Genomic DNA, 21,381 nt, shown 5'->3' with positions numbered 1-21,381 from the left:
TTCTTCATCGCGTGACCGGCAGGGAATATAGCGGCACAGTTGTCGATCTTGTATTATGTAGTCGGCGTATTTTTCCGGGTTGGTGCATACTTCGCCGACGCGCTTGTACCACCACTTGCATTGTGGCTCTGTCGTCGTTGTAAGTCGTATGCGATACGCCTCACCTTGTATGTCGTCGTTAATTCGATTAAAGTTGTCGTGCTTGTAGTTACTACTGCTCGATGGTGTTACATTCTGGATGGTTCCTGACGTGGCTCCAGGGGTGTCGTACCTGGCGTTACTCGTTCTCGGTGGTGTTATACTCTGAATAGTCCCAGGGGTGTCGTGACTGGCGATACTCGTACTCGTTCTCGCTGGTATTATACTCTGAGTAGTCCCAGGGGTGTCATACATGGCGTTAATCGTTCTCGGTGGTGTTATACTCTGAATAGTTCCTGACGTGGCTCCAGTCGTGTCGTACCTGGCGTTACTCGTTCTCGCTGGTGTTATACTCTGAATAGTCCCAGGGGTGTCGTACTTGGCGTTACTCGTTCTGTCTGGTGTTATACTCTGAATAGTCCCACGGGTGTCGTACCTGGCGTTACTCGTACTCGTTCTCGCTGGTATTATACTCCGAATGGTTCCGGGATGCGGTGTGTGCTGACCAAGTGGTCTGGTTAGCACGAGGTGGCCTTCTCCACATGATATGGCGGCTCCCATGCTCCCTAGTCTATATAGGCCCAGTATGATGTCGTCGATTGCTCCCGGCATGACGTGTAAAACTGTCTGGTGTGACGCTTCTCCGAGGCGTACCTCAGTCCTTATGCCGTCGAAGATTGTGCTGCTAGTCCCAATTGCCATCGTTATTTTGATGGCCACTCTCACCATTTATCCGCTTCCAGAGTTAACCACACGTTCTGCCAGGCTGCTCGAAACGAAACTTCTCGATGCCCCTGTGTAGATGACCGCCTCGGCTGATTCCGCGCCGAGCCTGGCTACGGCGCAAAGGCGCCCATGCTCTTGGTATATTACTACTGCCGATTCGGCGCTGGGTTCTTTGGGCTCACTGCGCCTTGTTCTTCGTGAAGCCCTCTGTCGTTTCCCTGACGTCGACGGCAGCATTCGATTGTGCGTTATCGCTGCGGCCGCACTTCCAGCAAACAATTTTCCGTGGGTTTCGGCATCTACTAGCGTAGTGTCCTTGTGCGCCACACCTCCTGCATACGTTGGTGGGGTCGAATCTCTGATTGCCGGGAGGCGTGTTGTGCGGTATGTTCGGGGGTGGTGGTGCAGGTTTTGGTGGTGATACCATGGTTGTGTCACGTAACTTCGCGATGATGTCCGCCTGATGGTCTTCGATAGTCCTAATGAATGCTCTCGTATTCCTCGGCAAGGGTTAGGAGTTCTGCGAGATTGGTGAAGTCCCTCCGACGGATGTAAAGTTGGTAATCGGGGTGGCTGTTACGGAAGATTCGTTCAAGCCGCTGTTCGCTGGTGTATCCCGCGCGTCTCATCAAACTCTGTATCTCTAGCACGTAGTCCTTGTACTACTCCTTGTTATGCTGCCTCCGTTGGCGCATGTCGTCCTCGAGACGCTCGAAATACCTGACTGGTAGGAAGAAACGTAAAAAATCCCTTTTGAAGCTTGTCCACCATTCCCAGTGTGCATTGTTATTGCGATACCACTGCAGCGCGGGGCCCCCTAGTTGCTCGGGCATGGTTTTAGGTAGGAGATCCAAGTTTAGCGCGTACACTTCGGCTAACTCCTCCAGCCGTTCAATGAACGCTAACGGGTCCCGTCCACCTTCGTATTTTACCGACCACTTTCTTACCTAGTGAATAAACTTTGGTCTTTCTTCGCTACACTCTTCACTTCGCTAAATAAAAAGCTGTTGGGTTTTTCTTAAAGCGTTATAAATTTTAAATTTTATATTATTTAATAATTCACTTCTAATTATTACAGCTATACAAGTATATTTTATAAATGTAGATATATTTATATATGCTTATGGCACGTTAAAATAGGAGCACGTCCGCGGTTGCCGATTGTTAGTACAAGAATAACTCGTTGAAAAAAGGATCGTTGCTGACGATGGCAATGCTTGTGAATTTGCGCCTTTCCACTCGCCGCGCACGGCTGCGCATAAGAATTTCGCCGCCGTCTGCATCTTATTGGAGGCGGCTTAAACATCCTGCCCGCCCTGCAGGGAGGTGCTTGTAAGGACCTTCTGCAGTTCCTGCAAGGCGCGGATGGTGATATTTGAGGCGCGACTGGCTATATTACGTCGTTGGCAGGCCTCGTGTGGTGCGCGTGATCGTGCGCTTGGCCATATGTTCCGGTTTGGGGGTTGCCGCTGGTTTCTTCGATCGGTCCGCTGCGCGTGGTAGTGGAGGCAGAGCCGACACTGAAGGCAGTTGTCGGTCTCTACCATGAGAGCCAGATGGATGTCGTCCTGGAAGTATAAGAGCAGACGGAGAAACGAGAAGTAGTTGGATACAGCGGATGATAAACGGAAATTTAATTATACAGGGGAAACGTATATAAGTTAGAGCGCTGTGCTCGAAGAGTGCTCCATTGGAAGGAAGCACAGTTTAACTAAGGGGCGTATAACAAGCCCATTTTGGGTGCGAACCTCTACAACCCGAACATGGTTGTCAGGTCCGAGGCGAACGTTCTCGATTCGTCCCAGACGCTACTCGGTGGGTGGGAGCAAATCTTCTTTAACTACGACGAGGTCGCCTGGTTGAGGATTTCGCTGTGTCGTTTGCCATTTATAGCACTTCTGAAGGTCCTTCAGATAATCCTATTTCCAGCGTCGGCTGAATTGATGATGAAGCGATTTGAGTTTTTCCCATCGATTTATCCAGGAGAGGTCTTCCGCGTTTGGCTCAGGAATGGCTAATAGCGGTGCACCTCAAAGGAAGTGACCCGGAGTGAGCGCTGTGAAGTCAGCTGGGTCATGGGATAGTGAGGTTAGAGGCCTCGAACTGAGAACTGCTTCAATACGCACCAACAGCGTCGTGAATTCTTTGAATGTAAACTTGTGGGATGCAGCGGTTTTTTTGAAGTGGGTTTTAAAACTGTTTACTGCGGATTCCCACAAGCCGCCCATATGAGGGGCGCTGGGTGGAATACACTGCCAGTTTATTCCCTGGGGGGCATATTTCTGGACAATGTCCGCGGAGCATTCGTTAAGAAATTTAACGAAGTCGCGTTCAAGTGCGCGTTGAGCGCCAATGAATGTTGTACCATTGTCGCTCATCATTTTTGAGGGATAACCTCGTCTGCCAACGAATCGGGCGAATGCTGCTCGAAAGGCTTCGGTGGCAAGGTCCGAGCATAGCTCGAGGTGTACTGCCTTTGTGGAAAAACAGACGAATACAGCCACGTACCCTTTTATGATAGTGGTCGACCTCAGAACCGATGCTTTTATTTGAAATGAACCTGCAAAGTCTACTCCTGTTGTGGAAAAGGGGAGTGAGATATTGCAGTGCTCAGGTGGTAGAGCTGCCATTATTTGCGTGCGCGTTTTCTGTTTGAAAAGCGTGCACTATTTGCATTGAAAAATGCATTTCTTTATAAGAGGCTTTAGTTTTGGTACGTAGTACTCTTGCCTCACCATTTGGAGCATTAACCGCATTTCTGCATGAAGAAGCAGGCGGTGTAAAAACTCCAGATAAAACTGGCAGAGCCTTGAATCCGGAGGAAGGATTACTGGATGCTTCTCGTTGTATTGCATTGTAGAATGTTCCAATCGGCAACCGATACGTAGGAGTCCGTATCCATCCAGAAATGGATCAAGAGCCAGAAGGGAACTATTTTTGCTTATTGGCATTTTGTTTTGTAAGGCGCTCTTTTCCTCCCCGAAATGGCGAGATTGTGCCATTGCCACAAGCCGCGTTTTCACATGTTGCAACTCTTTGTAGGTCAGATGGGGATTATGTGTTGTTGCTACCGATTTGGATTTGTTGCAGGCATTGTTCGGAAAGCGGAACACGTATGCAATCACACGGAGAGCTCGAGAGTATGAGGAGAAGCGTTGAAGGATATCGTCCTCTTCCTCGAGTGCATGATATGCTTCGACCTTGCTCTTCTCGGGTGGAGAAGCGCTACCTGCTTTCGGCTTTGGCCATGCCGAAATGTAGCAAGAAAGCCATTGTGGTCCGTGCCACCAAAGTGAAGGGACTATCAAATCATGCGGCTTGCAACCACGTGTGCCAAGATCAGCAGGGTTGTCTTGGCTAGATACATGGCGCCAGGTGCCGCTGGGAAGATATTCTCGAATTTGAGAGGTACGGTTGGCCACATAAGTCTTCCAAGTCGATGGAGATTTTTCTAGCCAGGCTAGTACAATCTCAGAATCTGACCATAAGAATGTGTTGCATGCTTGTAAGTCGAGCTGTTTTCGAACAGTTGAAGCCAGTTTGCGAGTAGGACTGCACCACATAGCTCTAAGCGGGGTAAGCTTATAGTTTTTATGGGGGCAACTTTGCCTTTCGCAACCAAAAGAGAAGATTTTATTTGGTTACCCATATGTGTGCGGATGTAAATCGCTGCGCAATATGCTTTTTCCGAAGCATCACAGAACCCGTGGAGTTGAGTGCCTTGCCCTAGAACGACATTAACCCATCGAGGGATTTCGATGTGGCAAATGGATGGCAGATTTTCTGCGAAATGTTGCCATTTTGATAATGTTGCGGGCTTGGCGCTTTCATCCCAATCGCTGCTATCCAGCCAGATTTCTTGGAGAAGCATCTTGGCCTGGATCATAACTGGCGACAGCCATCCTGCCGGAGTGATTCAGTGGCGTTATCGATCGTATGACTTCCGGATAGGATGTCGTCGACATACGTTTGCGTCTTGAGAATTGTTGCAGCCAACGGGAATGTCGCTTTCGTGTCAGCGGATAGTTGATGCAACGTACGAATAGCGAGATATGGTGCACAATTGACGCCGAATGTAACCGTTTTTAGATTGAAATCGCTAACAATGGAGTTGGCCGATTTGCGAAATAGAATTCGATGAAAATCTTTATCGTACTCGTGCATGAGGATCTGACGGTACATTTTTTCAATGTCTCCATTGAACACATACTTATGAATGCGCCACTGTAGAATTAGTAGCATGAGATCTGGTTGGAGAGTTGGACCAGTGTATAGCACGTCATTCAGGGATTTTCCTGACCCAGATTTTTTAGAGGCGTTGAAAACCACACGAACTTTGGTGGTGACCTTATCTGGTTTGACTACCGCATGATGTGGCAAGTAAAATGAGAAGACCTTGCCATTCGAATTTATTTCGCATGGGTCGGTAGATTCCATGTGATCAAGGTCGAGATATTCTTGCCACATATTGTTGTACATTGTACCTAACTCCCCCTTTTTCTGAAGCGATCGCTCCATGCTGAAAAACTGCTGCAGAGCAGCCGGGCGGGATTTGCCGAGGGAGAGTTTTTCAGGAAACTCTTCCTTGAATGGAAGTCGCACAATGTATCGACCGTTTGGTGCACGTGTCGTGGTTGTTGCGTATATCTGATCACACGCTTGATCCTCGGGGGATATCTGTGGAGGTTGTGGAATTTCCTCCTCTTCCCAAAATTTTCTCAGTTGAGAACTGAGTGGGCTTAAACACCCAGACAATGATGGGTGCGAATATAACGGTCGGTACCTGAGATGTACCGTTGGATGGTACCGCTTTTCTTGACGATAAGTACTGCTGGGGTTTCTGTACTCCTGGGAGGGAACGCGAACTGGTCTTGCTCTGCTGGTCTATTGGCAATGTTCATGGTGTCCCCTCCATTCGATGGGATCGGTGTCTTAGCCTCATTTAAATCACTCGTGTGTGTAGTTTCCTTATAAGCGGCTTCTAGGGATAAACATTTTTCGCATACTTCCGAGTCCACGTTTGCTCTCTAAGCCAGTACTGCTATGCGCTTTCGGATTTCTCGTGTGGTACCAGTCTGCTCAATACCCAATTCCTGTGTGATGGATATCAGCTGCTCCTTTGAAATGTTGTCTAACCACGTGGTATCAATCTGGTCGGCCATTTTGTGGTTAGGTTTCTAGTCAGGAATGTTCCTTCTGACTTTGGGTTATTTGCGGGGTCCCTTCTCGGGCGCCAATTGCTTCTTCAATAAGTGCTTTGGGTATACTCGCCGTGTCCAAGGTTCACTTACAATAAATTTGTAATTCGGGACACCTTACAAATCGTTTTCATATAAAATTTACTTTATTTCTTTAACTTTATATATTTTATAACTATAATGAAAAGAAAGTAATAAAAGAAAGATGTATTTGCATTCTTGACTTCACTTTTTGTTTGCTCTATGGTTAATGGTGGGCTAACGGTCCTCGTGTCCCATTAGGATCGTCCCGTTAGGACGCCTTGGTGGTCGTTGCCTGGGTGTGTGTAAATGTATTTATGTGACGCCTTGCGTCGGCGTGTCTCTCGTATGGCTAGCGACTGCGCTGTCTCTGCTGCGGCTTATGTCGGTGCTTCTGCGTGCGTGTGTTTAACTCTAGTATGGTTGACGTCGTGTATTTGCGTAACTCTGCTGCGGTCAACGTAGTATGCCTGCGTAGAGCTGTTGTGGCTAGCGTCGTAGGTTAGCGTGACCCTGCTGTGGCCCACGTGGTATGTTTTCTTAGTGCCGTGGCAGCCAGCGTAGTGTGTTTGCGTACCGTTGTTGCGGTCAGCGTCGTATGTTAGCGTAGTGCGGTTGTGTCGTAAGTTATCGTGACTTTGCTGTGGCCAACGTAGTACGTTTGCGTAGTGCCGTTGCGGCCAACGTTGTGGTTAGCGTAGCGCTGTTGCGGCCCGCGTCGTAGGTTGGCGTAGTACTAGGGCCAACGTAGTGTGTTAGCGTAGCGCTGTTGGGGCCAGCGTTGTATGTTGGCGTAACTCTGCTGTGGCCAACGTCGTATGCTTGCGTATGGCTTCTGTGCCGCGGCAGGGGCGTACGGACGTCACCTGTTCGCGCGTGCGCGTTACTGTGGCAGAGCCGTTGCTTACACGGGTGTAAACGAAGTCTCAAGCGGTGTTTGGTGATATAACCGACACATTCACAACTTCAGGCCACGACTCAATCCTATGAAACGATCTCTCCAAATGGTACAACCGATACCTTCGAGATGAGCTCCACTGGTAGCTCCGGCCTGCTGTGGTGCGGGCACCGTCAGCACAGGCGGGCGGACTTCGCCTTTTCGCCGGTGCGCGTTTCTGTGGTACGGCCGTTGCTTACGAAATCTCCAGCGGTGTTTGGTGGTATAACCGACACATTCACCATTTGAGGCCACGAAGCACTCCTATGGAACGACCTCGCCGGATGGTACAATCGATACCTTCGAGGGATGCTCCACTGGTAGCTCCGGTCACGAACACAGCTCCGTCCCAACTCTTGTACTGCTGTGTCGCTCTTTTTATAGCTATTGTGTTTGGTGTTGCTAGCTCAAATGGTTGCGTTGATATGGTTATCGTGTTGCTATTAAATGTTGCGAACGCTCGTTGTGTTGCTGAGACTTGTTAGTTTGTTGTGTTGCTATTAAGTGTTGTGATTGTTAGTCGTGTTGCTGAGACTTGTTGGTTTGTCGTGTTGCTAGGGCCTTTTGTGATTGGCTGTTGTGTTAAAGCTCTGTTGAATATGTTGTGGGGTCGTTTTGTGTGGGCCAAATTAATTGTGTTTTATTTGGTCCTCACACTAGTTAGAGTCAAATATAAAAAAATCTACGTAAACTTTACATTTTGATTAAATTAATTAGTCAAATATTGTAACGCATTTAACTCACAGTGAAAACCATATATTCTTTTTAAATTTCTGTAAATCGGACCTATAATATAATAGTTAACATCATTTAATGGATAGAGCTTATCCTACATGTCTGACGTTCCAGGTTCTGTGATCAAAATGGACTGTTTGCATCGGGACTTCATATTTACAAAACCTGTTTTTAGTGATAACTTTTGAATGGGAAATAATATTTACCCTCCGCCTTCGAACTAGTAATATTTATAATAAAGCAAGTATTTTTATCCTTTTTCCCATAATTTTTGAACGCATGTCTACCGTTGTAGGTCAAACTAGTGTATACCAAAATTTTTGGCCCGTTCTTCATTTTAGCTGGCACATTTTTTGTTCTGGCACCCGCTTCAGCTTCTGTGATTGTTGCCAGCTCAAATTTGAGATAAATCCCTCGTGAGAGCGCAAAAAATGAGAGAGTTTCGTATCAAGTCATCTTTGGCGTCAGATAGGAGCAACACCACCAAAGTGTCTATGGAAATCCGTTTTGACTCATGGCGCTTCTCCCAAATAAAACGATGCTGTGAGTGGAAATAAACCAAAAGAGCAGGCAAAATTATGAGTGCAAAAAAATTGGTATTAGGAAATAAGTTTTTTCTGCAATAACTTTGTTGTTTTTTCATTTAAAAATATTGTTACCACTTTTTTGTATTACACAAATGTAATGGACTTGGGTATAGAAAATATAGAAATCCTGGGAAATATTTTAAAGATATACTTTGTTGTTGCGTTTAAAAAGCTTTTCACAACAATTTAAAAAACTGCGTTGTCTATGCTTTTCAGACTCAGAGAAGTAACCTGATGCAATAAATTGAATTTTTAATGAAAATTACTATTTCTAGACTGAACAATTTTCGCCACGCCCTTTGTAAAATATGGGGTAAAAGTCTAGTTGAGGGGTCGACTGTTAATACGCTACCAAAAATATCGAGAGAGTTGTCAAAAACGCGTATTAATCTTGACAACTATAATCCGAAGGCGGAAAATAAACATAGGGTTAAAGTCTAGTTGAGGGGTCGCCTACTAATACGCTATCAAAAATATCGAGAGAGTTGTTAAGAGACGCGTATTAATCTCGACAGCAATAATCCGAAGGCGAAAAATACCAATATTTTCTATGTTCGGAGATATTTGCAGTTGATGTTGACGATTTTCACGTAGTTGTGGTAATGTTGTTCTACTCACGAAAAAAATTGTGAACATAAATGTTTTGCGCGGATATAGTTTTGGTCTCCAAACCGGTGTTGGACCCAGCCAGGGTAATTTTCTGTAAGCGCGGCCGAAGGCCGCCAACGCATAAAGTTGTTCTGCGCAAAAAAATATGGATACCACCCCCGGGTTAGGAGCGCTCCGTGTCCATTTTTCGGTTTTTTGTAAATATATTTTGAACGAGGTAAAATTTTTATTTTCCGCCGTCGGATACTGATGTCAAGACGCGTCGTTTGACATCTCTCTCGATATTTTTGGTAGCGTATTAGCAGTCGACCCCTAATCCAGTCTTTTACCAAACATAGCAACACTTTTATGGCTAAATATTTCCTATTTCAATCTTTTCGTGCATGCATAGAACCCTAATTGACCGTTTTCAACCCAAAGAACAATGACAACTCAGACTTTCCCCGTTATGGTTACTTAACCGAGTGCCTGTCAGAAATATGTCAATACACTTATATTGATCCACAATTGCCTGCTCATTCATCCTTCAACTTTCACTTTTGGTGTTATATCGGCCCACTGATTTGTAAGATGGCGGGTTCGAATCGAGCTCAAAACTTAACAATAATTACCACTATGTTAAGCGGGGATTACCCTTATTGCTTTAAATGTATGAAAACATTTATTTGAAGAAATTTATAATTTATCTAATAATTTGGGAAAAATTTAAACAACGTGACATCAGGACGGACAAGGTGACAGCTGTTTCGATTATACCACTGCCGGGAGAAAAGGCTTTGAAGAGATTTACAAAAGGTATAATCGAAACAACTGTCGTCTTGTCCGTCCTGATGTCACGTTGTTTAAATGTTTCCCAAATTATTAAATAAATTATCATTATTATTGCTATGATAAGTTTTTTCTTAAATGAAAAAATTTGTAAGTTAGAATGCAGAAAGAAAACATTTTGACAACTGCCAAAGCTCGTTGTATAGATCCATTTCGGAAACTGCTAAATTCCTTCATCGGCAACGTTTAGGCGCCCCTGCTCTAACCATTCAGCTATCACAGCGGTTGTTCGTTTTTCTTCATTATTTTCACTTCTATCCTGTTTCTTGCCAATTTTTTAGGCCATCAAGCTAAACCCAAGAATGAGCACGGCCAATAGTGACCCAGCCTAATGTAAACTATCTGTGTTTGCTTCTATTTACTTTCGCGCACTAACACCATCGGCTATATATATCCGTGCAGGCGTATGTGTATGTGTTGGTGCGCGACTTTCCAATTTAACTTACTTTCGTTCAATCACCCCTCAAAACCGCTTTTCGACAGAATTGAGGGGTGAACGCGTTTTATAAGAAAGAAACTCTTTCACTTCTTTTTTGGAAACATCCGTGACAACTGCAGCCATCAGCCCTGTTATAGGTAAGATTTTATTTTCGTTTGCATAACTTAATTTGTATATGATTAATTAAATTGTGAATTAGCTTTCGAATTACATATTGTGAGTTAGCTTTGAAGTGAAAATTATTAAATTGTTAAATTCTTGAATTTAATCTGCTGTGTGTTCTTTTCCGTTTTTTTTTTCTCTTTTTTTCAACGAGCTCAACTTACTGGGAACTTACCACAGAGCTATCGAAACCCCAAGAGGTTTTTTCATGGTCCTACTACGCCGGAATAATTATAGAAACGATTGAATTACCAGCGACCAACTGGATAACCACAGCAAATCAATATAACCACACAAAAGCGTTTCAAAAGCTAGCTGTTAGCAGCAAAAGCAACCATTAATATAACCACACAAAAGCGTTTCAAAAGCTAGCCGTTAGCAGCAAAAGCCACCATTAATATAAACATTCAAAAGCGTTTCAAAGGCCAGCTGGTAGCAGCACCACACAAAGCGTTTCAAAAGTCAGCTGTTAGCAGCACCACACAAAAGCGTTTCAAAAGCTAGCCGTTAGAAGCACCTGAGCGTTTCAAAAGTGACAAGCACTACACCAGCAAACAAACACGAGCGGTCAAACAACGGCACAAACGTACGTGGTTTGAGTTAAATTTTTTTGTTTTTTGCACAATTAGGGAAATTACAATTACTTTAACTTCCCGGCGTACCAATATCGCGATTTTATTAATAAAACCCAAACAATTATACATATGTGTGGCAATTAAGTTACACAGATTTACATAAATAAATAAATAAATGTAAGGCGCGATACCCTCCGAAGAGATCTAAGGCCGAGCTTCTCTTCCAATTTGCGTCGTGCTCCTCTTGATTTTCCCTACAAATTGGCCGATGGGACCTACATGATTTTATGCCGACTCCGAACGGCATCTGCAAGGCAGATGAGTTTTCACTGAGAGCTTTTCATGGCAGAAATACACCCGGAGCGCTTGCCAAACACTGCCGAGGGGCGACCCCGCTTAGAAAAATTTTCTTCTAATTGAAAAACCTTATTTCTAAAATTTTTGATGTTGTTTTTCCCGGGGTTTGAACCCAGGGCATCCGGTGTGGTAGGCGGAGCACGCTACCATCACACCACGGTGGCCGCCGATTGGCAGATTTACATAAAGTCTTTTGATTTAGTAGTTTGTTTGCTGTAATTCATATTTTCGAGGAAAATCGCAGCCAGCTGCACAAATGCAACATAACCCCACTTTTCACTGTAGTGTTGCAATTTCTTTGCAACAGCACTTTAACGCACTTTATCGCAAGTCACTGCCAATATTTTAGAAACATTGAACCAATTCTTTAGGTTCTGACATAAATCAGCGTTACTACCATTAAACCAAAGTCACTTAACCTTATTTTCTTATATACACAACACTAACACTGCGGTGAGTTGGGTGACAAGAGTGTTCGCATAAAAGCACAATTAGCTGAAAAAATTAAAGGCAATATACACAAAGAAAAATTTGCGTTTTTACCCCTTGGCGGCAATCCATTATATTGGGCATATACCCCCTAGCTACATCGTCTTATCTTAAGCTGAACGTGCCCTCGTGAGCTACCCTATTAACAAGTTTGATCCATTTTGCCCTTAATCTCAGTACTGATACCATGTCGAAAGCGATGGAAAATTACATCAGGGGGGCTGATGAAATCATAGAGTTTGAAGCTGACTTCAACAACACACCCGGCTCCGAGCATACCAAGTATACTCTGGCTATCCAGCAAGATGAGTTAAAGGCAAAGTGGAAAAAAGCAAAAACGGCTAATGATGAAATATTAGCAGGGGACACTCTAGAAGGAAAAAATATATCAGCTGTTAAAATAAAGCACAAAAGTGCTTACGCAGTCTACCTGCGTTGCATGTCAAACATATCAACTCGACAGGCCACATTCAACAAACCCGACCCTAAGCCCGAAGAACAGCACGAAAGGGTACAAATATCCGCCTACCCCCGTGTGACACTGATGTGTTCAAGGGAGATTACTGATCCTGACCTACTTTCAGAGACCTCTTTACAGCCATATATATTTTAAATAAGCGACTCACCCCGGTAGAAAGATTGTACCACTTGATACAAAAGACCCAGGGTGAGGCTAAAGAGGTAGTGCAAAAGTGCCCGCTCACAAATGAAGGGTTCGGTATAGCGTGGCAAAATCTGGTAGACAGATACGAAAACAAACGCATACTAGTGAACACTCAGTTGAAAACGTTATTCAGCTTAGAGGCGGTTGAAAAGGAATGCGGCACTTCAATTAAAAAGTTGGAGCGAGACATCAACAACTGTATCGCATCCTTAAAGACACGTCAAATCGATGTGTCAAATTGGGATGCGATTATAACTTATTTGTGTTCAACGAAATTACCAAAAAGCACACTAGCCTTATGGGAGCAAACGGTGCAAAATAAAACCGAAATATCCAAGTGGGAAGACATGGATAAATTCCTACAGAACCGTTTCCAGACACTTGAGACAGTCTCTGGCATAACTGAGGATAGCTTGGAACCCAAGAACCCAAGAACCCGAAAACCCATAATGGTAGACAATCTACTGAAAACTCACACAGAAAGTTAGGTGCTTTTCAGACGAGTGTAACTAAAGGTGCGTGCAAGATGTGTAAATTCTACAATAATTACAACATTGCAAACGGTTCCGCACATTGGCGGTTTCTGATAGAATCACCTTCATTAAAAACAAAAAAGGGTGTATTAACTGGCTATCTTCAGGACATACTGTGTCTAGGTGTTCAAGCTCCTACAATTGCGCCACCTGCCAGCAAAGACACAATACGCTCCTCTATATATTAATGCAACGAACACCAACCAAAACGCAAACAACAATAATAACCACCTTGGCCCATCAGCCCAAGCGCAACAGAGACGCACTTATTCCAATAACCAAAGCACTGGAAATAACCAAAGCAGTGGAACTAACCACTTCAAGGCCTGCTTTACAAACACAAGTAAAGGGGTTTTACTAGGTACGGCCCGCATCAATATATTCTACAACAACACCAACTTCTCCGCGCGGGCACTTATAGATTCGGGGTCAGAATGTACTTTCATAATTGAGAGACTTAAACGTCGCATAAACTTTCCATCTCAGCGGATGTCTGCGCACGTGTCAGGCATCACCAATCAAGTGCCAGCACATGTAAAAGAGGCGTGTCATATACAACTACGGTCTCCAATTGATCCGACAATAAATATCGCCACCACCGCACTTGTGCTGCCGCAACTAACTGGCAATCTACCAACATGCAAGGTGGATGCCATGGCCATACAGGCCTTCCCGAACTTAATATTAGCTGATAAACGTTTTTTTGTCAATGAGCAAGTCGACCTGATATTAGCAGACGACATTTATGCACAGGTGAAGTTAGGGGGAATAAAGAAAGACGTGTTAGGAACACTGCTAACCCAAGAGAGGGTGTTCGGCTGGATATTGACCGGCCAAACCGAAACAATCTCACCCAGCGGGAAATATGTGTCCTTTGTCAGTGAAGTGCAATTAGACAGAGAGCTACGATCATTTTGGAAAACAGAGGAAGTCCCCAAGGACAAGGCGTACAATCATGATGACAGGTTTTGTGAAGAATTGTATAAGAACACAACGATTCGAAATGATGAGGGTAAATATATTTGTATCCTTGCCTTTTAAGCAGGAATTTCCAAAATATAAACAATAAGTTCCCTCATTAAAAATTGCGTGTTCACAATTTTTCCGAATGGAAACGCGTTTGGCTAAAGACCCACCATTACAGTCAGAATACAATAGGGTCTTAGCAGAGTATGAAACCTTGGGGCACATGTCCCGGGTACCAACACACATCCCTGCTGAAGACTGTGATACCTATTTTTTACCACATCATGCCGTCAAAAAGGAAGAAAGCACAACAACCAAAGTAAGAGTGGTGTTCAATGCGTCGTCATCAACTGCAAACGGAGTCAGCCACAACGACATCCTCCATCCGAGTCTCGCTGATCGGTGGCAAAGTTTCATTGAAAGTTACCAGCACATAGAAAAAATTAAGATCCCACGCTGGGTACACTTTTCACCAACAGCCACAGTGGAGATCCACGGATTCTGTGACGCGTCAGAAAAAGCATATGCAGCCACCGTTTACCTGCGCGTCAATATTAATGAACAAATATTTGTAAGCCTGCTATTAGCCAAATCAAGAGTCGCGCCCGTAAAAACTATCTCCTTACCAAGACTAGAACTTTGTGGAGCAGTTCTCCCTGCAAAAACCCTAGAATCTATCAACAAGAACCTTAATTTAGGCAAACATAAAACCTTATTATGGACTGACTCAACTATTGTCTTAGCTTGGTTACGGAAACCTCCGTGTTCTTGGTCAACCTTCGTGGCCCACCGTGTTGCAAAGAACACGGGTTGGCGTCACGTGGACTCAGCGTTAAACCCTGCAGACTTAGCCAGTAGAGGGCTATTAGCGCAAGAGCTAGTAAACAATTCCTTGTGGTGGGAAGGCCCATCTTGGCTGCAGCAAGATGGCAAAGAATGGCCAAACCAGGAAAGCCACACCACAACCATGGAAGAAAAAAGGTTACAAGTCCACACAACCTCGGTTAACCGTAAAGACGAAGATATTGTAGACAGGTTTTCCGACATTTCTTGGGCTTTGAGAGTTGTGTCCTACGTTCTACGGTTCTACAAAAGGACTAATTTCAAAACCTCATTCAATGAAACATCACTGACGATTTCACCCATTGAGATCAAAGCAACGATGTGTAGACTGATCGTCAATGCTCAACGAAACCATTATGCGGTGGAGTACAGAACACAAAGAAAAAGGGTCAATTTACAATCCTTGCACCCATTTCTCGATGAGGACGAGACAATCAGAGTCGGGGGCGGCTCGCGGCGGCCAAGGACCTCTCGTATAACGAACGCCACCCCATAATTCTGCCCTATCATAATGGACTGTCTCGTCTCATCACACGATTTGTCCATAAAATCTCGTTACATGGGGGAATCAGCTTATGCTGCGCCTGATCCGAACACAGTACTGGATACCTCGCGTGAAAAATATGATAAGATCAGAAATTTACAAGTGCAAGGTATGGGCAGTGCAGGAAACAGGCGCAGACACAATTGATGGGCATTCTACCGACCGAGCGAACCACCTATACCCGGCCATTCACTAACACCGGGGTAGATTTTGCCGGCCCCTTTGAGATAAAGAATTATCAAGGGCGAGGCTGTCGCGTGTCCAAGGGGTATGTCTGCCTCTTTGTGTGTTTCTCCACTAAGGCCATCCACTTGGAAGCGACTACCGATCTGAGCACCCGGTTATTCTTGGTGGCTTTTACCAGATTCGTCGCGCGACGAGGCTGCCCGAAGAATGTGTATTCCGACAACGGAACCAATTTTGTCGGGGCATCAAGAGCCCTCAGGGCGGAGTTCAAAACCTTCATGGCTGAATCACGCGCCGAGGTAGTAACAACCTATACATACCAAAATCTGAACTGGCATTTTATTCCTGCGTCTGCTCCTCACATGGGGGGATTGTGGGAAGCGGGAGTGAAAAGTTTTAAATTTCACTTCAAAAGGGTAGAATCCAACCTTAAGTACACCTTTGAGGAATTCTCTACCCTGCTTTGCAGGATAGAATCCTGCCTAAACTCCCGCCCCCTAACGCCCTCTTCAAATCAACCGTCCGACCTAGAACCATTAACCCTGGGCACTTTTTAATAGGGGGACACCTATTAGCACCCCCGGAGCCAGACGCGGACGAAAACCCCGCATAGATTATCAATCGATGGTAGCGACTAAAGGCCCTACACCACACCTTTTGTCGACGATGGAAGACGGAATACCTCGTCGAACTTCAAAAAAGGAATAAATGGCACCAACCTAAAGCAAACATGAAGCTTGACGGTCTAGTTGTCATAAAAGAAGACAACCTGCAACCCAATGAGTGGAGGCTCGGGAGGGTTATCAACCTCCATCCGGGATCGGATGGACAGGTACGAGTAGTGGATCTCAGGACCGCAAAGGGAAAGGTCACAAGACCCCTCACTAAACTCGTGCTACTCCCATCCAGCGAAGAGGATCAGGGATCTAGAGAGCCGTAACCGAACCCACGACCCAAGCCCGAAACATACAACCTACGACCGCCCCCCCAACAACGCACCCCTTTTTTTCAAAGATATATCTATCTGTTTTTCGGCATACAATTCAGTAAAAAATTGTAAATATTCGAGACGAAACTTTAATTGTTCACCACATTTCGCGTTATGTGTTAATTTTTAACGAACATTTTATTACTAACCTCCTATATATGACACTACCTTGAGAAGACATGACGAAAAATCGTTCCAATCAACATATGTTTTCTGTGTCTTTCTGAATACTCCCACATGGTTATCAAAAAAATAATTTGGAAACCCACTCATCAAAGTGAAACAACATTTCTGTACATTTATGTACCGCCAAACTTTTTTTGGAGAAACAAAAATTTTTTTTTTGGGACATGGTATAGCGCAAATATCTTTTGTTAGGAACAATGAGGGGCAAATTGCAGCTATAGTGCATCGCCGTTACTAGTCTTACCCAATGCATCCAAAAGATATAGTCAAAGGATCGAACAAGGGTATATAAATTGAGGTCGCAATGTTAAATATACATTTATTTTCACACTCCTATATAAGTCACTTATACTACCATTGTTGTAGTTACTTAATTGGCTTTGGTAAACTTGTCGTGGTGATTTCTCTTGGTCCTCCTCCGATTGACAGTAATCCTGCAATTGTCGTTGTTGTTGAGGCTGTGATGCGTTTCACGCTTAAGACCTGAAAAATATGTAAAATTTAAGGTAACTGTTGTTATATTTTTAATTATTAACATAACTTCAGAATACACATCAAATTGTAGATCGAAATTTCTCACTCACTTTGCTTCGATGGAGCGTGCAGCAAGGCATTGTGCCTTAGCGGTAGCAGCTGAGGTAGTGGCAACGCTCGTAGTGGTTACAGTAACAGCTGGAATATTGTTTGCTGTGTCCCCAAAAATTTCAAATAGGGCTGCCAATTTTATTTTCTTTGTTGCCAATTTCTTGGTAAAGGCGATTCGAGTTTTCTGTTAATTGACGTACAGCTGAGCTTAGCTCCGGTCACTGACGCTGCATATCGCCGACAAGTGTTTGCACTCGTTTCAATTCAGATTCTAGCATGGAAGTGGTGTTGCTGGCAAAAGTGTCGCTTACACCGCCATTAATTAGCTCCCCTTGTGAGCCGCGTGCACCACGTGAGGCCTGCAATTTCTGACGCAACACAATCAACTCCTGTTCGAGACGCGCATTACCCGCTACAGTTTGTTCCAGTTTCTTTGAGTTCTCCACCAGCAGTTGATGTATGCTTTCAGCGCGTGTTAGACCTTCAGCGGTGAGTAGACGATTCTGCACTTCATGAATATCACTGCAACATTGCTCGATAGCGCGCGCTCTATTGCTGTTCTGTCGTCTTAGCTGTATCAGCAGCAGCACCAGCTCCTCATGTGTGCGACTCAATAAATCACCAGCGGATACATCCAAATTCCTCGTCTGACTGCTGGCTTCACGTTCCAACATATCGATTTCTGCACGACTCTCCACGCGTCGCAAGGGATATGGCGCTGGATAAAGTTGTTGCTGTTGCGCGTGCCAAAAGCTAGCCGGTGTTACACCACCCATTCCGCTCAATACACCTCCACTATAATAGTCGCCATCGATTATGCTAGGATGTAATGGCGCTGAGGAGGCTAATTTATTATTGCCACCCGAAATATGTCCATTGCTGGCATAAATGCCACCACGATCTGTAAGTGTTGTTGTTTTTGCGTATTTGGTATCGTGCGCTGTGCCATAGTACGAATTCGTGAGTTTATCCAATGTCTGATCATAATTGCCTTGTGCTAAGTGTTGTTGTTTTTGTTGTGCTGCTATCGTCTGCTGTTGCTACTGCAACTGTAAAGGATTTTGGTGTGCATCCGATGGATCTGGTTTAACGGTGAGATTGCTTTTAGGTAAATTGCGTACATTCCGCACCGAAATTGACGCTTCATCATCCGATCATTATATTTAGAAGCATGCAATTGGGATTTTAAATGCGTTGAAGCGCAATGTAAATCACCCATCCAAATGCTGCACAGTTTACAAAACCAAGCTGATGCTGGTATGAAGAAGGTGAGACCACGTTGTATATTTTCTTTAGCGTCCTCAAAATCCATTATGAAAGTTAGTTTTTGGTAGCAAAATTATACGCAGCAGTTCTATCAGTGAGAAGAAAATGAAAATTAATAATGGGTATAAAAAATACAGCTGATGCGTATCTCGTTTTTCTTTCATCAATGACAGGAAATTCATTGAAGGGTAACACAATCCACTTTTACAATAACACAATGTACAATACAAAAATCCATATGGTGTTGCCAGATGCTAAGGCGGCGCAAAATCGGGAAAAACGCAATGACATTCTTATTTTTACTTTTTCTCTTTTCTTCTTCTTTTTTTGGGCCGTGTTTTACGGTTTTGAACACAGGTTATTAAAATGTTCCCAAAAGATGACTTAACCCTTTTTATGGCAAAAAAGGGGAATTTATAACCTGAAAGAAATGATCTCCGAAATATCCTATTACCACCCAGATCAAATACACCTGATTTCTTATAGTGGGGTTAATGTACAATTTATTTATCACACTTTACAATATTTTTTTGTTGGTTACACTATACAAATGTAAACTTAGGGGCGGAAATGAATAGTTAGATGTAGCGGCGTATATGGGCGGAACGCCTCAATCGCGGACTTTCCGCCCATCAACTACACACCGACGTCATCAAAGAGCGGGGAAGCGGGGCTCAGATCGTCACAAGGGAATAGCGGAATCCCGGTCTTTCCGCCCCCGTCAAGGATACGAATTGGAGAAAATAGGTTCACAGGGCCAGCTTGAACGACACTCTCGACGACTGCCAGATGCCTTCCGAACGGGGCAAATCACGCGGGAGATCGTAGCACTCTGGCCCTTTCCATCAATATCGCCAACTGCCGTGATCAAAATCGAGGCGCGAGGGCGATTGCACCTGATACGCGCACTCATCGACGCATGCGCCACAACTTCGATAATTTCACGCGACCTGGCTCGACAGTTACACCTCGACGAGGAAAACTACGGATCACAACGAGGGTGCCTCTTGCGAATAAGGGGTAAACATGGGCAGAACCGTAGGCTCACGATTCATGCTACGATCGTTCCCAACTACGCCCGTGTGAGTCCAAGCGCGAATGTCGACCCCGCGGTCGCGACACCGTATACCCATATGCAGCTCGCCGATCCAACATTTTTTGTGTCAAGTTCGGTTCGACTCGTGTTGGGAGCCGATATATATCCGGAGCTGATACTGCTGGGCATATTGCCATCTACGTTTGGCCCTTTTTTAGCGCAGAGCAGTATATTTGGCTGGCTCTTGTCTGGGGCATGCCGCTCCTAAATTTTCCTCAACCCTCGAACTAGCTTCACGTGCCATTCGCGTGAGAAGAGGTTTAAAAAATTGAACTCAACCACGTACTATTTCCTAACGTTTATTTTTTCTTCACTACAGCTCCACGATTTACGGATGGAACCGAAATACTAATTACTGTGTCAAGCAAAAGACCGCCATGCTGCTGCCCTTATTGGGACATTCATGAATTTTATTCATTTATATATTAGTTAGTATTAAGTTGATCAGGGAAGATGGCCGCAGGAATCTACCGATGTTGCTTCTAGCAAGGGGGCCGGCATGTTTAGGCCATCAAGTTAAACCCAAGAATGAGCACGGCCAATAGTGACCCAGCCTAATGTAAACTATCTGTGTTTGCTTCTATCTACATTCGCGCACTAACTCCAACGGCTATATATATCCGTGCAGGCGTAGTTGTATGTGTTGGTGCTCGACTTTCCAATTTAACTTACTTTCGTTCAATCACCCCTCAAACCCGCTTTTCGACGGAATGAGGGGTGAACGCGTTTTATAAGAAAGAAACTCTTTCACTTCTTTTTTGGAAACATCCGTGACAACTGCAGCCATCAGCCCTGTTATAGGTAAGATTTTCTTTTCGTTTGCACAACTTAATTTGTATATGATTAATTAAATTATGAATTAGCTTTTGAATTACGTATTGTGAGTTAGCTTTGAAGTGAAAATTATTAAATTGTTAAATTCTTGAATTAATCTGCTGTGTGTTCTTTTCCGTTTTTCTCTCTCTTTTTTTCAACGAGCTCAAAAAACCCCTGGGAACTTACCACAGAGCTATCGAAGCCTCAAGAGGTTTTTTCACCAATTACGATATTTGTTGCAGAATCGATGTGAAAATTTGACTTGTTTCATAGCAATGATGCCATAGTGTCATATTTATTGACACTTTTTCCCTGTGCTCTGGGATGTTTTAACATTTTTTGTAGTTATATCGGCCTACTGATTTGTAAGATCGCGGGTTCGAATCGATCTCAAGGCCTAACAATAATTATTTTATCATTATTAGTGTTGTGAAAAAAATCTTTAAATAGAAGAAGTATAAATAAACCTTTACGGTAATTCTATACGACAGCATGACACTGTTAATACGCATCCAAAAATATCGAGAGAGGTGTCAAAAGACGCATATTGACCTCGTCAACAATAATACGAAGGCAGAGGTCAAATATTTTGAGTCAGTCAAGAGATATTTGCAAAATAAATCGGAAATTTTCATGTGGTTGTTGTAATTTTGATGGACTTGTTGTATAAGTAATAAGTGCTTTGCGCGGATATAGTATTGGTCTCCAAACCGGTGTTGCAGCCACCCAGGGTAATGTTTTATAAGCGCGGCTGAAGGCCGCCAATGCAGAAAGGTGCTCTGCGCTAAAATACTATGGATCCCACCCCCGGTTTCGGAGCACTTTTGGGTTTTTCGTTAATATCTTTTAAACGAGCTAAAATTTTTCAGATTATAGTTGTCGAGGTCACGCGTCTTTTAACACCTCT

At 44.1% G+C, this 21,381-nt stretch overlaps 1 protein-coding gene and 1 long non-coding RNA gene across 2 annotated transcripts in view; both read right to left on the bottom strand.

The window, feature by feature from the left end:
- The window catches only part of LOC137248040 (uncharacterized), a 319,325-nt gene that overhangs the window by 146,251 nt on the left and 151,693 nt on the right, over window positions 1-21,381 (bottom strand). The window lies entirely within an intron of this gene.
- On the bottom strand, window positions 17,057-18,094 carry LOC137248039 (uncharacterized). Its single transcript, XM_067778927.1, has 2 exons — window positions 17,296-18,094; window positions 17,057-17,194 (listed from the first exon to the last, which is right to left on the bottom strand). The coding sequence occupies exon 1, from the start codon at window positions 18,070-18,072 to the stop codon at window positions 17,515-17,517; it is 558 nt and encodes a 185-aa protein (XP_067635028.1). The 5' UTR covers window positions 18,073-18,094; the 3' UTR covers window positions 17,057-17,194; window positions 17,296-17,514.

The sequence above is a fragment of the Eurosta solidaginis genome, chromosome 4 (genome assembly GCF_040869045.1).
Source record: "Eurosta solidaginis isolate ZX-2024a chromosome 4, ASM4086904v1, whole genome shotgun sequence".
Lineage (NCBI taxonomy): Eukaryota > Metazoa > Arthropoda > Insecta > Diptera > Tephritidae > Eurosta > Eurosta solidaginis.
This window is presented reverse-complemented; position numbering and strand designations above follow the sequence as displayed.

Coding starts and splice junctions, on each gene's coding strand:
- LOC137248039 (XM_067778927.1), bottom strand. CDS start 18,072: ATGGGTGGTGTAACACCGGCTAGCTTTTGGCACGCGCAACAGCAACAA.